Source organism: Hipposideros armiger, unplaced genomic scaffold, assembly GCF_001890085.2.
Source record: "Hipposideros armiger isolate ML-2016 unplaced genomic scaffold, ASM189008v1 scaffold_236, whole genome shotgun sequence".
Taxonomy (NCBI): Eukaryota; Metazoa; Chordata; class Mammalia; order Chiroptera; family Hipposideridae; genus Hipposideros; species Hipposideros armiger.
The window spans coordinates 1,641,446-1,662,077 of record NW_017731586.1 but is presented as its reverse complement, the minus strand read 5'-3'; the positions used below and the strand labels follow the sequence as shown (position 1 = coordinate 1,662,077).

The window sequence follows — 20,632 nt, the reverse complement described above, 5'->3', positions numbered from 1 at the left end:
GTGAGAAAATAAAACCTTGTGTTCAATTCGGTGTTAATTTGGGTTTTCATTAACTTCGGGTGAAACCTAATCCTGAGTGATGCACGTGCCCACTCCAAATCAATCACTGGCAGGAGGAAATGTTATCACCTGACTGGGGACATATGGGTTTGGGGGAATCATAATGATTGCTGAATGAGGTATTTATTTACCTAAAAACATACTAAATATATCTACTGAAAATAGGTTACTATAGGGAAGCAGCATTCTCAGTATCTACATAAGAAGCCACCTCATTGTAAATACTTTAGCATCTTACATACAAAACTTAAAATAAATTATAATAATGTCTTGGAAAGTGCAGAGGAACCTTACTTATGTACCATTGAGATCCTAATGGGTTTTCTGATAACCTCTATTAAAATTTTCATGAAAAATTTCTCAGCTGTGTTATCAAAGGATCAGCCTCCAAAATTGAAGTTTTGTTTTTTTTAGTTAATTTGCTTCTCCTCAATTTCAACACACGTGAGGTTTTTTTGTTTTTGTTTTTTTAAGGAAAGTTTATTGGGGAATAGTGTGTTTTTCCAGGACCCATTAGCTCCAAGGCAAATAGTTGTTCCAACCTAGTTATGGAGGACGCAACTCCTTGGACCATGTGGAGATGGAACTGGCAACCCTGATGTTATGAGCCTGTGTTCTAACCACTTGAGCTAACCAACTGCCCCCCATGAGTTTTTTTAATAAAAATGTTCTTTTAGCACAATTATATTCCACTGAATGCAAATTTCAAAACTTGTATCTTTAGTCATGTCCTTAGATATCATTTAGTTGTAGACTTTTGGATTAAATGTATTAAATAGGCCATTTTCTAACTCCTTCAAAATCAAATTGTATAGTTTCCCACTTCCAGGAGAGTGGAGTAGAACTTTCCATTTTAACACCTCTGCTAAATAAATTATTTTTATTTACAAATGATTCACTCAGCCCACATTTCCAATCCTTTGGTTTCCTTCAACTCTAAATAAAACTCAAGGTGAAATTACAAAGAACCTAAGCTGTGCTGAGGAAACCATGTGATCCAAGCTATGTGATTTCTTGCTGTGGTCTCAGAATTCTACCTCTATCAGGGTGTGGTATTTGAATAACTAGAAATCCGCAGACTGTAAGGTAATTTAAAGAGTCCTCTAATTCAGTTCACTGGACATAATCGACACAAACACCAGTAGCAGGAGACTTGATTGAATTATAATCCCAACTTTATGGTTAACTAGCTTTGTTACTTTAGGCCAACACTCATTTCACGTTTTGGAGTCTTAGTGTCCTCGTCTATGAAATAAAGTCTTTGATTATAAGATCTTTAAGCCTCCAACTCTATGCTATGCTCTGACTTTAATGAAGATGATGGTTTATTCTTAAAATCTCCAAGAAGCAGAAATACTTCTATCCAAAAGCCAGTTCTAGTACTTAATGATTCTACGAAGCAGCTTTTCTTTTTCCAGCTTTACTGAGGTATAATTGATAAATAAAATTGTATGTATTTAAAATGTACAATGTGATGATTTGTTATATACAGAGGGTGCCAAAAAATGTATAGAAATTTTAAGAAAGGAAAACTATTAAAATTGTAATACTCAATATATACTCATAACAAAAGGGGAATACAAATCACGTGTGACTTCTGCAATTACGAGAGGTGCTGGAAGTGGTTACCATCAGCATCCAGACATTTCTGATTATGGCGAACTACTGCTTGAGTCACGTTGAGCAAAGTGTCCACTTGTATACATTTTTTTGGCACCCCTGGTATATACACTGTGAAATAATTACCACAGTGAAGTTAACACATCCATCAATGAAGCAGCTTTTTAAATAAAGAACATGTGACAGTATCTAGTTCTGTCTTCTCTAGAGTTGAAGGATAATCCATCAGCATTCTTCTTCTATTAACTCTTCACAAATTTTAAACCAGTAAGTCACCATTCACCCATCTTTTCCCTTAGCGAATAATCTCTAAGCTCCATCATTCATACACTTCCTTCATGGTTTGACCACATCTTCCTGCCATCTTGATTATTATTTCTCACCCTCTCTATGTTCTTTTATACTTAAACTTATTTTGAAGAGAATTTTTATATAAAATCACTGCTTGATGGGGACTATAAAATCAGTCTTGCTTGGCAAAATAGAGGTTAACTGTGAAAATAACAGAATTTTTAAATAAGCAAGTGAAGATGTTTCTATATGACAAACTTCATTTGGTATGAAACATTCATTGTAGTAGTTCCTCATGGCTTCAGTGGCCTCCCTTTTATGCACTAACGATATTAGCAACCTCATTAAGCATTTGTTCAATCTTCATGCACTTTAGAGGTGGGAGGATTTTCTTATGTGGTGGTCAGTAGTGGAGTTCTCCTTGAAATCATCCACTACCTCAATTGGAGAAACATGTCTCTAGGGCAGCGGTTCTCAACCTGTGGGTTGCGAACCCTTTGGGGGTTGAAGGACCCTTTCACAGGGGTTGCTGGGTACTCGTATGTGGGCGTATCTGCATGTGGGCCTGGAGATGGATAGAGGAGCGGTGTCTCGCTTCCTAAGACTATTGATAATATGTGTTTTCCGATGGTCTTAGGCGACCCCTGTGAAAGGTTGAGAACCACTGCTCTAGGGCAAAATCAAGAGTTTCGTTTACTTTTATTGAGAGTAGTTTTAAAAAAATTTTTATTGGGGAATTGGGGATGGGGAACATTGTGTTTTTCCAGGACCCATCAGCTCCAAGTCAAGTTGTTGTCCTTCAATCTTCATTGTGGAGGGCGCAGCTCAGCTCCTAGCTTTCAATTTAGTTGAGGGGGGTGGGGGGGGAACCTAGTCCACCATCTCATGTGGGAGTCCAACCAGCGACCCTGTTGCTCAGAGCTCACACTCTTAACCAACTGAGCCACTTGGCCGGCCCTATTTAGAGTAGTTTTTAAACTTTAGCAAGCCTAAGAGTCACCTGAGGCTCTGGCTAGAATGCACAGGTCTAATCTGGAGTCTGCATTGTGAAACAGTTTCCAAGATGACTGCAATGCAGGTAGTTTTCAGACCCTAACTTGGAGAAACACATGACAAAGCGTTCTTTTGCCTATTACTGTATTTATTCATTTTTCAATAACTGTTGAGTACCTTCCAGGTACTCTGTTAGCCCCTGGTAGGAGGAAAGGGGCAGAGGGGTGTGCCAAGACTCAAGATTCAGTTTTTATATCTCAAGTTACTATATGATTGTCAAATGAAGTGTAATAGCAATACATCTCTAGGAGTTCAGGACTGGGAAGGTCACTGTGGGCTGTAGTTGTGAGAAGGCTTTGTGGATCCAGGGTGGAAGGCCCTGGTGATTTTTTTCAGAGGAAGGAGGGTGGAATCAGAGGGGTTCTGGAAGTCAGGTTAGCCTGGAGCTGAAGTTATACGTGAGAGGCTGGAAGGGCCTGGTAAAAGTAGAGGCACTTCATTCTGGGCATGCAGCTGTTATTCAAGATCTTCGGCATAGAGACATTAGGACAGCTTTGTTTTAGGGCGAGTAATGACCTGGTGTTGATGTTCACAATGGATCATAGCTGGCAGTGCCAAAGGCACAGCAACCACTAAACTTACTGATGCTGCAGGTGGGAATGAAAAGAGAGCTGAGTGAGGAGATTAAGAAAACACTGGAAGTATTTGTAGCGATGGGGGTGAGGAGGTGCCCAAGAAAGCAGGTGCCCCTGGAAGAATGAGAGCATTTTTTAAAAGACCAATCGCAGAGGGAATCCTAAATTCAGCTTCACTGAAGCCAATGTTGGGAAGCCCTTAAACAGACCGAGGACCAGTCTGTGTTTAAACTGATTAACACTTCCCAGTATCTCCAGTAGCTTAAAATAGAATCACCTTCTTCACAGGCTCCCTGCTGCTACTTACTACCTAAATACTACCGATAAAGCACTACCACCCTTGAAACTGAGTCGAATAGGCCCCAAAATGCCTCCTGCTTCTGCCCCTGCGATGACCTTGAACCTTCTCAGATGACCCAGCTAGTCATAACTCTAGCCAAGTGGGTTCCAAACTTTGCTGCATAGTGGAATCACCTGGGGATTGAAAAAAGAAAGAAAAAAAGAAAAGAAAAACGCCCAATGCTCACATCTAATGTGTAGCACAGTCTGGAAACCTTTGGTCTAGCCACAGCTCCTCCAGAGCCCTTAGAAATCCAAATCCTCCCGCCCTCTCTGTCCCCCGCCTGGAGGGTACACACTGTGGGTTCCGGGCCTGGGTGGGCCGGGTCCCCGCGCTCCGTTCCACTTCCAGCCCAGATTGCCCAGCGGACGGCTCCGGTGCTCGGGGCGGGCTGGGAGGCGGTGCCTGGGGCTTCTCAGGCCCCAACTCAGCAGAACCGAAAGCGGCCGGTGCCGGGAGGCGGGGAGAGGAAGGAGGGGGCGGGCGCAGGGGAGAGGGGCGAGGTGCGAGCGCTGGCTAGGAATGCCCGCGGCGCGGGGCCCCAGAGCCGCCCCGTGGCCACGTCCGGGCCATGGCTCTCCGTCTGGTCGCCGACTTCGATCTCCGGAAGGACGTGCTCCCGTGGCTGCGGGCGCAGCGGGCGGCGTCAGCGGGCGCTGGGGCCCGAGGTGGCTGCGCAGGTGCTGGCGGCGCGCGTCAGGGGTGGCGGGAAGCTGGTGGGGGCCGGCGTGGGTGGGAGTCTGAGTCGACTAGACAGGATCGGGGGCAGCCTGTGTGCCCTGCCAACCTGTGAAGGTTGGTGACGAAGACATGAGCTTCCCTCTTAGGAGTCCGGGCTGTGCCACCCTCACCCCAGGCCAGTGAGTGAAAGCAGGGAGGGGCAGCTCCTGGACAAGGTAGCGGCTGGACTGCACTGCTGCTGGTAGCGAGTCCTCCAGCCTCTGGCTTACTTGTTCCCCGCAGCAATTCATCTTTAGCAGAAAGGCGCGGGCACTAGTGGTACCCTCAGCATCATCTCATCGAGGAGGGCGTGGAGAAGCAGCTGCGGAGACTCCGTTCCGCCGACCCAAGGCTGCGGGGCGTGGGAGAGGGTCGTTCTCTAGGCTGCATTCACATCTCACCTGTCTGGGAAGGTACATCACCCTAGTATAGGCTATGCCAAGACTAGGGGCGCCTGGGCGTTCCTGCGTTATGAGAAAGAAAAGATGACTCATGGCCACCAAGAAAATTGTACAAATACTTAACAGTTGCACAGTTTGTCCTCACATATGTGAGACATGTTTCTGCATCGGTGAACAGTGCCGGTGACTTAGGGGACATGGCGCTTCCGATGTGACGTGCAAGAGGGCAGGGGTCCACGCTCAGGCGATGAGCAGTGAACTGAGAACTCACTGTTTTCCGAAGAAGCACCATCCCACCACCCCACAGCACACCACCTGCGCCCGCCGGCGATGACGGCATGAGGCAAAGTGATGTTCAGGTTTCCTGCCCAACTTCCTCAAGGGGAAATTGGTTTTCATCCGTCACAAAAAACCCTCTGTTTTGAATTTTGATGGAGTGAAAAGTGACTTTTGAACCTTCCCAGCATTGGTCATTCAAAACTTTAAAGAAGGGGAACTTTGACTTCCCAGGTGCTTTTTATTTTCTTTCTAAGAAGTTTGCTGTAAATAATGATGCATCTTCAATACTTACATCCAGCTCCAAAGCAGTGACACCCCTGGATCCCACCTGGGCACAGTAGCTCTCCACTCCAGTGCGCTCACCTCTCCCCTCCCCTGCCCTCCCCACTCTGGTTTTGCTTAATTAAACACTGTAGACTGCTGCGGGCATTTTTTGGGAAGGGCTATCAAATTACCCATATTTACAACTCCTTTCCGTTTAACCTCTGGTGAAAGTTTTCTGTCCCTACGTTGTATCTTCACACTCTCCTGTGGCTTTCGTAGAGTATCTGTAGGGCTTCTTGTCTTGGCACGTTGATTGTTAGCTCCAAATAAGGAATCATGTTTTTGTAGCTCAAGGCTTACTTTTGACTAGTGAGTTTGACTAATGACTAGTATCATTATTAACAAAGCTTCTCATTTAGGGGCAAAATTTACAGTCTCCTGAATATCTAAAGAGTTTTTGAAGGTTTAACTTTTAAAAATACAATAGGCAGTTCCAAGTCTGCTTTCCACCACAAAGTGGTCCTTTTCTCTGAACCTCCTCCACCTTGTACAGCTAAATGGCAGGTGTTTGCAAATGAGCAGTTAGATGAAGTGTGAAATGCCACAGTCTTATGTTTCAGTAATGTGTGTTGTGATTGAAATGCTGGTGTGAGCTGGTTAGATTTTGGCTTCCTTGTGTCTTTCACTCATCTCTGAAGAAATACAAACTTGTGTGCTGACATTCCACTAAACAATAGATACCCTTGAGTCCTCAGAAGTAAGCTTACTAGAAATAGCAGCTTTTTTTCTGATATTGGTAGTATTTTGCTTTTGCAGAGCACCTTGGCAAGATATTAGCCCTGTTATTCTAAAAGAAGTTGTTACTAGTGATAATCACCAGTGGGTGGTAGCTCAAAAAAATAATTCTTCTTCTTCTGTAATTTGTAGCACTGGCAGGGGAATCTGGGATTCTGTTTTATTTCTAGCACAGCTATTACTCCACACATTTGTACAAATGATTTTCCTTTCAAAGTCTAAGCTTTTCAAATGTAAATTGTGAATAATTATGCCATCGTAATGTCTCTTCTCTGCACACTTGCTATCTAAATTTGAAGCCTTAATATTTTTACATCAACAAATACAATGGAAGATTTCATAGTGGTGGCAAGATAACCAGGAGCTGGGCTCTTGTCAGCCATGGAAATTCAGGATAGTCTTTTAGCCAATCAGGGGTAAGGGATAAGGAGACCAGATTTGGTTACTGCGTCTCCTGGTTCTGGGTTGAACTTCGGGAAAATGGTTTCTCCTGAAATAAATGGAGAAAATATTTGTTCTTTTAAAAATTAAAGTAATTATGCAAAAGAATATTTTAATACATATAAGCTATAAATAATAACAATAATTAAACAAAACCATGTACCCACCTTAAAAACAGAACAATATCAAGACTTTTGAAGGCTTGAAGGCTCTGGTGTCCCCTCTCTGATCCTATTTCTCTCTCTATCCCTCAAATGTAACAATCATTTAAACTTTTATATTTTAACATTCCTGTGATCTTATTTATAGTTTTAATCCATATATGTCTTCCCTAATCCATATATAATTTCATTTTGCTTGTTTGTGAATTTTGAGTAAATGAAAGCATAACTACATGTATTCTTTTTGCTTTTTTTCTTCTCACTATTGTGAGACTTATCCATGTTTACTACTGGAGCTTTAGGTCATTAATTTTTCACCACTGTATAGTATTCCATTTTGTGACTATACAACAATATAGTGGACGGAGATGCATTGCTTAGGTCCTCCTTTTAAGGAAGGACTTGTCCCAGGTGCTCTGAGTGTGATCAGCTGATAGTTTTTGGCTGTCAGACCCTTCAAGGATTGCCTTGGCAGAGGGCTGTCTGCCTTGCCCAACTGGCCTTTTGGGTGTGCCCCACATCTAATTAGGTTTTGAGGTGGGGTATACAGGCCTGGCCATTTTGATTCAAATAGGACAACTCTGACAATCCATTTCAGTTCTAGAACTTCCATGATGGAGGACCCTGAGGTCACCTGAGGCTACTGGGCCTGCATTGCAGCTTGACTTCTCCCCTACTTGGTCCTGCTCCTTTCTCCTTCCTCGTATGGGTGTTAATCCCACCTTACTAAGCACTCCATAATGAACATCCTGGATACTAAACTGTCTCAGCGTGCTTCCCAGAGAACCCAACTTTACTTATCCTTTTCCTGGTTGGTGGCATTAGGGAGGTTTCTGGGATATGCTATTACAGTCAATGCTTTTTATCAATCTTGTGCGTGTTGCCTGGTGCACACATGCGTAAGTTTCCCTAGGATAGCTAACTGTGGAATTGCTGAATCATGAGCTATGCATGTCTGTATTTTTCCTGGGTAGTGCCAAATTGTTTTCCAAAGTAGTTATACTGATTAATATCCCATTTACAGTATAGAAATGTTTTTGGTATTCTGTATCCTCTGAGGCTCTTGATATTTCCAGATTTTTAATTTTTTTGTCAAGATGGTAGGTCTAGATGTTGTTTCATTGGTCTGAGGTGAATATCTCTATATATTTATTGGCCATTTGAGTTTCTTCTTCCATGAGATGCCTGTTCATCCTTTTGTCCACTTTTATATTGTGTTTTTTTTCCATATTGATTTTTAAGGGTTCTTTATATATTCATGATCTAGTCCTTTATTTATCATATGTGTTGCAAATATTTTTCTTTCAATCTGTTAGTGTGTGTGTGTGTGTGTGTGTGTGCGTGTGTGTGTGTGTGTGTGTGATGGTGCCCTTGATAAACAGGAGTTCTTCATTTTAATGTAGTCTAATTTATGAACCTCTCCCATTATGGTTTGTGCTTTATTGGATTGTTTAAAGAAATTCTCCCCTATTCAGAAGTCACGAAGACATTTTTATATTAACTTCTAAAAGCTTTATAGTTTTGCTGTTCCCATTTTGTGTTTCCATACATACAGAATTTATTTTTGTGTGTGATATGTAGGAATACAATTTTATTGTTTTTCCATCTTAGTAGCTAATTGTTCTAATATCATTAGCCAAGTAGGCTTGCCCTTTCACATTGACAGCAAAGCCACTTCTATCACACATCAAGTTTCCATATACATATGGGACTCCTTTTCTGGTTTCTTCATTTTGGTCAACTTAAGACAAAGACATCTTAATAACTATTTTTATGATAATTCTTGATAACTGGTAGGGTAAGTCTTCTCCCCTCAGTCTTCAGCAGCATCTCAGCTGTTCTATGCCCTTTGCGCTTTTGTATATATTTTTTGGAATCAACCTGTCAGATTCCACCAAAAAGTCTGTTGGGATTTTTGAATTGCGTTGAATCTATAGATCAGCTTGGGGAGAATAGGCATCTTTACAATATGAAATCTACCCAACTATGAATAAAGTATAGCTTGCTGTTTATTTAGACCTCTTTAATGACTTACTATGTCTTAGAATTTTCTCCATTAAAATTCTGCACACTTTTTCTAGATTTATTCCTGGGTCATTGTTAATTTTTGTCACTCTCATAAATGGCACATTTAAAAATATCACATATTCTAACTATTACTGGTAAATAACAATAAATAGATTTTATATATTAATTTTTGTAGCCAATGCTTAATCCCCTGTTGGGATATATCACATCTTCAAGAAACTAAGAAAAAATCTGTGGTATGTAAATTTTCTAAGGTTTAAATGTTATGTATATTTAAGACCAGAAAGAATATATGTTTTCTTGTCCGTATCTTCTTGCCTGCTTTGGTTACTCTTGGGTGCATGATACACCAGATTGATTCATCTTTCAAATAATATATTCATCTTTATCAGGGAAGTGATATATTCTACCAGGTGACTGACCTGAATAATGATTTGTTTTGTGTTGTCTCCTAAATACCCCAGACCTATTTGGGGGTCATGGGATTGGCTTAGTCACTTTGTTTTCATTCATTGTTTCGTTGTTCTCTCAGCACTGTCCTTCCTTTGCCATTTTCTTTCCTCTACCTTCCTAATCTCCTTTTCTCATTTTTATCCCTTTTTATTGCTTCTTAACTAATCACCACATCGTTGTTTTTTTTCAATTTTTTTAAGAATGTGAATTTGAAACCACACAGTAGTGTTTACTTCATAAATTTAGGAATGATAATATTTGGTCATGTTGAGCCTGAGGATTTATGTGAATTATTTACAGAACAGAAATGTCATAGGTATAATCATATTTTGGCACCTCTTGATCTGTGTGTTAGGAACTGTTCAAATTTTTGCATAAGGCTATGAGATTTCACCCCCACCCCCCACACCCCGCCTTGTGTAGTCAATGGAAAGACAAGTAATACTTTTTAATTTGATTTGTTTCTCATAGTTTTGGGGAACAAAATTTAGACATTTGGCAAGCATATTCCAATGAAATGAAATCACTTGTGCTTAGCAAAGAATAGCTTGAAATGGACAAGAATATCTGGTAAACCAGCTTAAATTTTACTTGAGCTATGACTTGCCAGCACCTTTAATGTTTAAGTACTCTTCTTTAGTAGATTTACTTATGCAAGTATCGTATCTATGAAAATGCTACATTTTTTTCTTCATGAGCACTGAGTACACTGAACTGTAAAATTAAACTTCATTTCCTCATTTGAAATTGCTAAACTTCCTCCTCTGGACTTTCCAGTGATGAACGACTGGGAGAAGAGTCAGAATGAATAAGCAAAGAGGTTATTGAGTAGTTCTCTTAAGAGGGTGTGTCTAAAACATGAGCAATTAATCTGGGGAGAAAGGACTGGTGGGTTAATGTTGCATGGTGAGACGCTGGTCTCTGGATTTTCAACAATGCCAAATTATCTAATTCAAACGTCCTTGAGATGAGAACCATGTACATAACTGCAGGATTATTTAAAACTGCAGTTATTACTACCTAACAGACCCATGAAGGCATTAATTCTATTATTTCTTTCAACTGTCTATCACGGTTACATTATAAGCTGTTATGCTATCTAATGAATATTGTTTAATATATATTATAAATATGTAGTTTAGTGGTTCTTGACTCTGGCTACACATTAAAATCCCCCCAGGGAACTTACACACACACACACACACACACACACACACACACACACACACACACACACACACAAAGAATGGACCCCTCGCCCAGCCCAATCAAATCAGTATTTTGGAGTAGGGCTTGGGCACCCATGTTCTTTTAAAAACTCTCCTGATGATTCTAATGCACAGCCAGAGTTGAGAACTACCATTTAATGGAATAAGCATGTATCATTTATTGTAATCTGTACTTGTTGAATTTTTTTCTCTTGATTTTTTAGTGATTTGAAAATAGATGTGCTTTTGCAAGGAAATTGAATTTTCCTAGCAAGATTTCTTGTAAAAGAATTTGTTATCTTAGCTGAAACCTTTTAAGAGTACTTTTGAGAAAGTTTCTCCCAGCATCCTTATAATCGAAAGAAAAAAAAATACTTCTGAAAATATTGACACACTGCATTCCAGAAGTTTTGAATCATGTACAGGATGAAAAGAAACTCACTGGTATTCACTTTATGTGTCTACAAAATCTACCTTCAGAGGATTTTTCAGTAATTATTCGTTTTCCCATTGTAAGTGTGGTACAGGAAACTTAGTTCATTCTGTTTACATTTTACAAAGTTTGAGATTAGTCTATGTCATTTTTGCAATGTGTATGATATTGGCCAAGTATCTTAACTTCATTCAAACTCAATTGCCTTATCATACAATGGGCCCATAATACCTTACACAGTGTGGATGAGATAGAAATGAGAACTCTGAAAATTGTAAAGTACTATATAGTAGCAAGGTACTTGAATCATATTATTCTCCTAAGAGACTAAGTGATTATTCTCATTTAAAAAAAATCATTGGGAAGTGTGTCTGGCAGCTCAATATACATTGAAAAGTGTATATATCACATATAAAATATACTTCCTCTCTCTCTGCCTCACCCCCAGAAGATCTAGGCAGCTTCTCCCTGTGAGGAGTGGGGAAGAGAGATCTCAGGGTGATTCCTAAGTTCTCAGTGAAACCTGCTCTTTGTCTTTAAATGTCTCCCACACCCAACTCTAGTGCAGGAGTCCAGGTCTCCAATTATCCTTATTTTTTATCTTTTTTTTCCATTTTAATCAGGAATACAAACTTAGATTTGCTCTGAGTTGTAGGATATTTTGCATATGTTTTGTCTGAATATTGGAACTTGTCATAATCAACATAATATTTTAACCTCTAAAAATATTTTTCACATATGGAAAATGAGTGAAGTTAAAGTAATTTAATTTTGGGGAAACTGGGGCAATAAACATTTCTCCCCAATTAATGATGATAATTATCAATGTTGTACCTGCCAATGTTTAAATCCTTTAACTGTAGAATTGAGAGGAACAGCCTGAAATTTTAGAAGAAACATGACAGTCAGTTAACTTACAAGTTAAATGTTTTGTGTAAAGAACTTTTATGTCCTTTGTCAAAATATGGCATTCATACAGAAAAGTACACAAATCATAAATGAAACACACCCACATAACTAGAGCTCAGAGCAGGAAACAGAACATTAATAGAACCCCCAAGGTCCCCTTCATGCTCCTTTCCAGCTATCATTCACCCAGCACTGTAGATTCATTTTACCTATTTTTTAAACTTGTGTGTAAATTAAATCATGTAGTTTGTGACTATTTTGGGAGGGGGAGGATCTGGGCTCCTTTTGCTCAATTATTTATGTTGTATGTGATAGCAAATGAAATCATTCTTATTGTTGTACAGTAGTCCATTATGTGGATATCCACTTGATGGATATTTTCGGTTCCCAGTTTTGCCTATTATGACCATAGTGCTATAGACACTGTATGGGTCATTTGCTGAAATATGTGCATATGTCTGTTGGGATATATGTATAAGTGCAATTGCTGAGCCATATACGTTCAGTTTCAGTAGATACAGCTAGTTTTCCAATTCCCATTACAGTGTATAAGAGTTTCAATTGCTTCACATTTCTTGGCACCATATAAAACATATTTGGTTAAAAGTTCATGTAATCTTTAGGGTAACTAATAAAAGAATAGCAAAAGAATATATAACTGATAAGTTAATAGGTAGGAGAATGAAATAACAAAACTCTGATTAATCCAGAATAAGGCAAGGAAAGAGTAAGACCGTTGAGTCACATTGAAAATAAATAGTAATATGATTGACATAAACTCAATATGTCAGGGATTACATTAAATGTAAATGGACTAATACTCTAAAGGATACTGCATCTGAGACACATCTTAAATATAAGGATACAGAAGGATTAATAATAAAAGGATAGAAAAAGTTATATTATGTATGCACTAACAAAAGAAAGCTGATATAGCTACGTATATTGGTATCAGACAAAGTAACCTTTAAAGTAAAAAATTATTAAAGATAAAGGACATATTATAATGAATAAAGGGTTGACTAGTCCAGCTCCTGGTTAAAAACCTATGTGTGATTTTTTTCAGACAGAACCATATGCAGTTACAAAAGCTTTACTTGGCAGGCCTCATGGGGCAAAAGCTGCCCTCCCCAAACCAGACTTGGTACGTAGCCAGTGCCCGCAGTCTCCGAAGGAAAGTGTAGCGAAGACTCGGGGCCCCCTGGCTGACCATAATCTTATACGTAGCTAGCTGCATTCCCAGCCCAGGTGCCTTCATTTGGAGGCGTCCTTATCAGGAGCCTCTGCTGAAACCACCTTAGCAGAAAAAGGAGGGGAACCTTGAAGATACTTTTTCTTCACTTTGACTCAGTACTGGGTACTTTTCACTCTTAGCTGTTTTCCCTCTCCTTCCCCTGAACCCCGGGTCCACAATACTGCAGGAGCCTTTTGTTGGGGGCTTCCTGGTCAGTGAGAGACCCCTACCTCTTGGCTGAGCTACTGGCTCTTCACCCGTTCCATGGGGGAAATGGACTGGGAAGATGGTGCTTTCTCTGGTTTAGCCTTTTGCTTGTACTATCACAGTAAATGTTAAAAGGCTTGACTGTTACTTGACTTTTTAGCTGTGGTTTTAATGTATTGCTCTGGCAGCTCTGCTGAGTTCCTGACCGGTTAATCTACCAGGAAGCTATAACAATTCTAAATTTTTATTCCCCTAATAAATAACAGCTTCAAAATACATAAAGAAAAACTAATAGATACTTAACATTTATGGAAGTATAACGTACATGCAGAAATCTATACAGGACAAGAGTGTGCAGCTCAGTGAGTTACTGCAAAGTGAGCATGTCAGTATCGCCAACCATACACCATGACCTGCACCTCCGAAGCTCCCCTGAGACTCCACCCCCCATCATTACTCCTTTTCTCTTTTCCGAAGGTCACTATTGTCCTCACCTTTAATGCAGTAGATTAGCTTTGTCTGTTTTTAAACTCTATATAATGGAATTACCAGTACGTATTCTTTTGTACTTGACTTTTCACTAATATTATATCTGTTAAATATGTTCTTAAACATCTCCTGCTCAGTATTAACTTGCTATTATTATCTTTTCAGGTGTTTTTGAAAATAATTATGAGAGCTTACGTATACTAAATGTTGAAAGAAATGGAAATATAATCTATACTTATAAGGTATGCCTATATTCTCATTTTTTATTGTGGTAAAATATACATAGTATAAAATTTACTATTTCAACTATATATATTCTCTTTTTAAATAATTTATGCTCTTGTCTTATTGCGGGGTCACGGATCAGACTTGTTGGCATTTAACCCTTAACATATGACTTTTATTTTGTGAGATTGAATAGGATGATTTAAATTTAGTCTTATGAAGTGTCTTCTTTTTTAAAAATAAAATAAAACTGCATAATATCTGATGGAGTGCTCAAATTTTTTGAATAAATGAACAGTTCCATTTTCTATAGGAAAATATCAAGTAAAAGATGTTTAAACCTAATTAATATGTTAATTTTTTATTTCTGAGAAAACATTAAATATGATTATATCATCTGTTGAGACTTAAATATGCTAGACTTTTGAGGCATTATTATTTAACAATGTGTGTTCAATGTTAAATATTTTAGGAAAAAAATTTAACTTTACTATAGTGGGGAAGTATAAAAGAATAATTTCAGGTGGCCAGTTTGCTTTGCACAGTTGTATCCTTGTATTATTATTATTATTATTATTATTATTTTTATATTTTTATTGGGGGATTGGGGATGGGAACAGCACTGGGGAATTGGGGGAAGAGGAACAGACAAGTTGCTGTCGTTTTGTTCTTCAGTCTAGTTGTGGAGGACGTTGCTTCACTGGCCCAAATTGGCACCATCATTATGTTCTTCCTAGGTAGGTGAGGCAGATCAGTCACCGGCTTCTGGGCAGCTGCTTACAGTGGATGCTGGCTGCTCACGCTGGCTGCTGGCTACACACGGTAGCCCATGGCAACCCACTGCAGCAGGAGCTGCAGCCTACGCTGTCGCTGGCGACTCTCAGCAGCCCAGCTCCAGGTTGAGCTGTTGTTCAGCATCTTAGCTGTAGAGGGCAGTGTCACTGGCCCTCATATGTGGGATCTGAACCGGGGCGCTCTGGCATCCCAAGCCAGCTCTTAACCAATGCGCCACTGGGCCAGCCCTATTTTTTTTTAAAATATTATTATTTTAAGTTGTATTTTTAAGTATGTTGCATTTAAGGAACTGTATGGTTAAAAAAATATTACTTGTAGGAATATCATGGACTCAATCCAGCCACTCCCAATATCCATCATACATATTCTCTTATATAAACGGAAGTACAAAAAGATTGGCCCCTTCGCCATGCTCTAGTCGTACTAGACAAGTTCTCCTAAAGTCACTGAACTATACACTCTTAATCATTTTACTCTTTGAGCCCTAATGACCAGCTGAAATAGGTTGGGTCCCTTACTGACATGCCGAGCATGCGAACTTTAGAGTGCTTATTGCTAATATTGATTGAATTATTGCAGGTTTGTTTGAAAACTTGTAACACGCTAACTTGCTAAACAATGATATTTACTAGACACCTGGTTAATTTTTTTTAGGAAAATAAGGGAAATGTCTTCTTTGGATTATATGATTGCCAAACCAGACAAAATGAGGTAAAAAAAAATCACCATAAATCATACATTATTCATTGGTTACTTTACTGCTTTTAGAGTTTTACTTCTTTCTGCCATTGCCTTTTTCTAGACACAAATTCTCATTTCATTTTCAAAAAATTTAGTTTTTATTTCTTTGCCTTTCTTCTCTTCTCCCTTTTACTTTCTCTTGGCACCATTATCTTTTTTTTTTTTAAAGGTACAAGCACATTTGGACCAAAACATCAGCCGAAGTCTCTTAGTACTTTGAGATTTAAACAAAATTGGCTCAAACCAATTGCCCAGTGTGCTATAGGAATGTAGGAAGTCCAATGCCCTCCCTAAGTTTGTGTGCTCCCAAAAGCTTAGGGTCTCATAATGACCTCTGGCTGAGCTCTGTTTCTGCTTAACGTTCACTTACATTGTTTCTCATTACTTTTCAAAGATCCCGGTATAGAGAACCCAGCCTGCTTTTCTTAGTTTTCCCCCAAACAACTCACATAAGGCATTGGATGATGTGACAGGCTTGTCTAATTCTGGGGTTAAAAAGGAAGGAGTCATTAGTGCCTGTGTAAAAACAATTTACAAATATTAAGGGATTAAGAAGTCTATAAGGATACACTGGCACAAAGCTTCTCCAAAACACATTGTTACTTGAAAAAAAAGCAAGTTGCCAGGATAATACATTCCATTTATGTTTAAAAAAAATTTGGAAGAAAACTGTGCAATATATGTGCATAAATATATATTAAAAACTCATTTTAAAAGGCTACAGAGCAAATTATCAACATGTTTCATTCTAGAAGGGAGTTGGGATTGATAAGCATAATAGAGAGCTTTGACTTTTTATCTGGGAGTGTTTGCATGTTTTAAATACTGAGACCACATGCTCATGTGTTATTTTATAATAAAAAAATAAAACACTAAACACTAAGTATATGCATGATTCTTCTTACTTACAAATTAGACTCCCTCAATTAGAGCAAGTGTCAAAGGAAACCAAAATTTCTCGCGTGAATTCAGAACCTTCTTATTATTAGTTCTTATTCACAGTTCACTTTCTCTAATCAAGTTTTTCCTGACTTCCCAACATTTTTCATCAACTTCTGGCCATAGGATTCTAGTGTATTCTTTTTAAAAATTAGTTTCATATGTACAAAACAACATAATGATTAGTCATTTATACCCCTCACAAAGTGATAACCCACCAAGACTACTACCCATCTGACATCATGCATCGTTATTATAATACCATTGACTATATTCCCTATGCTGTACTTTACATCCTGTGACTATATATATCTATATTTAATTATAGTTGTCATTCAGTATTATTTTACATTAGTTTCAGGTGTACAGCGCAGTGGTTAGGCATTTACATAATCTATGAAGTGATCCCCCAGTAAGTCCAGTGCACATCTGACACCCTGCATAGTCTTTACAACATTATTGATTCTATTCCCCATACTGTATTTCACATCCCAGTGCCTATTTTGTGACTACCAATTTGTACTTCCTAATCTTTTCACCTTCTACCCAGTCCCCCAACCCTCTTCCTACCTAGCAACCATCAGTTTGTTCTCTGTATCTACTAATTACCTTCTTAATACTGCTGCTATTCACTATTTCTCTTAGTCCTTTCTCTCCTGATGTCTAAGACTCTTTATCTTTCCTTATTTTCTGAGTATACTTTAATTAAGAGTGTTTTCCTAGAGGGTATTGTGCTGAGTGTGGTAAGTTCAGACAGCTAAAGACAACTGTCATATGATTCCACTTATAAGTGGAATCTAAAGAACAAAATAAACAAACAACAGAAACAGATTCATAGATACAGAGAACATGTTGATGGTTGCCAGATGGAAGGGGGGTTGGGGTGGGTGAAAAAGGGGAAGAGATTAAGAAGTACAAATTAGTTGTTACACAGTAATGATGGGGACATAGGGTATACTGTAAGGAAAGTTGTCAACAATATTGTAATAACTATGTATGGTGTCAGATGGGTACTAGACTTATTGGGGTGATAGACGGGAGAGGGTTGGGGGCAGGGTGAAAAAGGTGACGGGCTTAAGAAGTACAAATTAGTAGTTACAAAATAGTCATGGGATGTAAAGTGTAGAGAATATAATCAATAATATGGTAATAACTATGTATAGTGCCAGGTGGGTGCTAGACTAGTCAGGGGGATCATTTCTTCAATTATATAAATGTCTAACCACTATGCTGTATACCTGAAATTAATATAAAATAATATTGAATGTCAACTGTAATTGAAAAATTATAAAAGGGGAGAAAAAGATAAAGGGGAATAAGAGGTTCAAAACAAATAAGTCATGGGGATGTAATGTACAGCATGGGGAATATAATGAATAATATTGTGATAGTGTGGTACAGTGTCAGATGGTTGCTGGACTTACGGTGACCACTCCTCTAGCATAGGGAATACAATCAATAATATGGTAATAATTATGTATATTGCCAGGTGGGTACTGTTGAATAACTGTGATGTACACCTGAAACTAATATAATATTGTACGTTAGCTATATTGTAATACAAATCTTTAAAAAAGAGTGTTTCACTAATGTAAGTGATTGTCATCAGTTCCTCAATTTGCACCTCACATCCTCCTTCTGCATGACTATTTTCATTTTCTTTAATGCTCAAAGAAATGGAATCTTGCAACATTTCAAACAGCAACAAGACAATAAAAAAATAAGGATTAAATAAAGATAGAAGATTACTTTGCCAATGCACAAAATGTGAGAGTTCTATAAGAGATGCACTTTTGACAATCTCTTAGACATAGCTAATGATATCATGTTATATAACTTGATTAAACCTTTACTTGCATCAATAATTATAATAGCTAACATTTGAGTGCTTAATATTCGATGCAGAAATTGTAATAAGTCCTTCATATGGATTATCTCACTTGACCCTTCTGACAATCTCATAAGATAGGTATGATGATTCCTGTTTTAGTGATGGGAAGATAGAGGGTTTGAATAACTTGTCCAGAGTCACGCAGTTAGCCAAGTGGCAGAGTCAGGATTTAAAGCTGGGTCTAGTTTGGCTCTAAGGCCTGCTCTTAACCACTATGCTCAGTTGCTTTAGGGCTAAATTTAAGTGTCAAACATGACCTACAATAGCAAACTTAAAAAAAAAAAATCAGAACTGTCTCAGAACCAGATAAACTGGTTCATTGATAGGTCTTTAGTAAAGTGTTTTGACACAGTGATACTTGGTGGACAGCTAAATGGGAATTTGTATTCATAAAAGTGTTATTTAATATAAAACTCCATGTTAAAAAATGCTTTTGTTTTAATAGCATCTCTATACATTTGAGAAAGACTTTCAAGTTGTCAGTTGCTCTGTCAACAGTGAGAGAACTTTGCTTGGTAAGTTGAACTCTTTTATTGCTACATGTCAAGAACTAAACTACATTTTCTGAGTTGCAAAGTATTGGGTTTTTGCAATATTTGATTAGTCTATTACAATGATTTTCTGGGAAGAAGTAATCTTGGGAGATTAGAGTTGAAATAAAGACTCTGTTGAGTCTACCTACAAAAAAAAGAATGCTTTGTATTCTACCTTAATCATTCACTGACATGTCCTCTGAGCCCTCACTTATTTCAGGCAGAAAATGATAAACTTTAACAGGTCATTGCATGGATCATTTGCTAATGAATTATATTTTCTGTATTCCATTAGCTGCAAGTTTAGTTCAATCTACTAAAGAAGGAAGAAAGAATGAGCTTCAACCAGGTAATGAAATTATACTCTTTAGTGCCTATTGATAGATGAAGATTTATTGAATGAGTCAGTCAATTTCAGGCATCTTTACAAATAGCTTTATCTCAGAATGAAAATGTAAAGGTCATGTCAAGTGTGAAAGAGGGTTTAAAAATTTTTTTCAAGTAAACAAGAAAGTCCAGAAAATATTATAACACTGAATAGCAATAAGTATTAAAAAGGCATTTTGCATCTGTAGACTAAATAAACATTGAGAACATACTAGAACCCTAAGGTCAAAAGCTGGTATAAAGGGTCAGGCAAAGCTTGGTGTTCCCTCAAGAATACCATTTTTTTTCCTTATATCTTGTTAACTATTGACCAATACATAATGTATTGCGAGTAGGCCTCCAATTCTAAATAAAAGATCAATTCTACCCATTTGCTAAGGCCCACTTCATAGATATTATCCATGTGATGTCTGCTCCCCCTTCCTTTTAGCATTCTATAACATCCATCTGTTCAGAACACAGCAAATATTGAGTGCCTGCATGGGTCAGGCACTGTGCATAGTGCTGGGGATACAGTGGGGTACAAAGGGGTGGCGGTTGTTCTTATGGTGAGCTATAGGGACTAGTAGTGGGTGGGGATGTCCTATGGATGCACTGGTCCTATTTTTAAGGGGAGGCAATAAACCCAATGGGACCTGCTTTTCAATTTATGAAGAGAAGTATGGACTTTTTTTGGTAAAACTTTAATGTTTAAATGTTGGCTCAAATATTTTTTTAAAATTCTACTGGGGCAATGACAACCACCTGTTATCAGGTGGCTGGAATCAGCCAGTGGACCACGATTTTTCAACTTCTGGCCTAGTGTATCTTATTTCCATCTCTTAGCTATTCCAGTCCTGCAGTGTGTCCCATCCGTTCTGCTTATTCGGCACTTAAACTCCTTCTTCTGTTAGCATAGTTCCCGCTCAGATGTGTTCTGTGTTCTCCTGCAGTTGCATGTGATGGAAAAACCCTTTCACATACTTTGCACGTGAGGCTTATGAGGCCATCCTGAGCTCCCACAGAGCCAGGTCCAGAGCTGAGCCTGGATGGGGCTGTCTCAGGGACCTCAGCAGAAGAGTTTCTGGGAGAGGCTGGTGAGCAGGAGGCTTTCCCTGAAACCTCGCCGTGTGTATCACTCATGCTACCTCCTCCTCCGCCCCCCTTGCCCCTCCGCCCTG

The 20,632-nt window shown here is 38.7% G+C and overlaps 1 protein-coding gene across 1 annotated transcript in view; it reads left to right on the top strand.

Annotated features, from left to right (window-relative positions):
* Positions 1–3,070: 3,070 nt before the first annotated feature.
* GSAP (gamma-secretase activating protein) overlaps positions 3,071–20,632 on the top strand; it is a 79,522-nt gene continuing 61,960 nt past the window's right edge. The window contains exons 1-5 of the mRNA XM_019655143.1: positions 3,071–4,619; positions 14,127–14,203; positions 15,636–15,692; positions 18,998–19,067; positions 19,381–19,434. Coding sequence (XP_019510688.1) covers positions 4,511–4,619; positions 14,127–14,203; positions 15,636–15,692; positions 18,998–19,067; positions 19,381–19,434 — 367 coding nt within the window. The 5' untranslated portion in view covers positions 3,071–4,510. The remainder of the gene's footprint in view (positions 4,620–14,126; positions 14,204–15,635; positions 15,693–18,997; positions 19,068–19,380; positions 19,435–20,632) is intronic.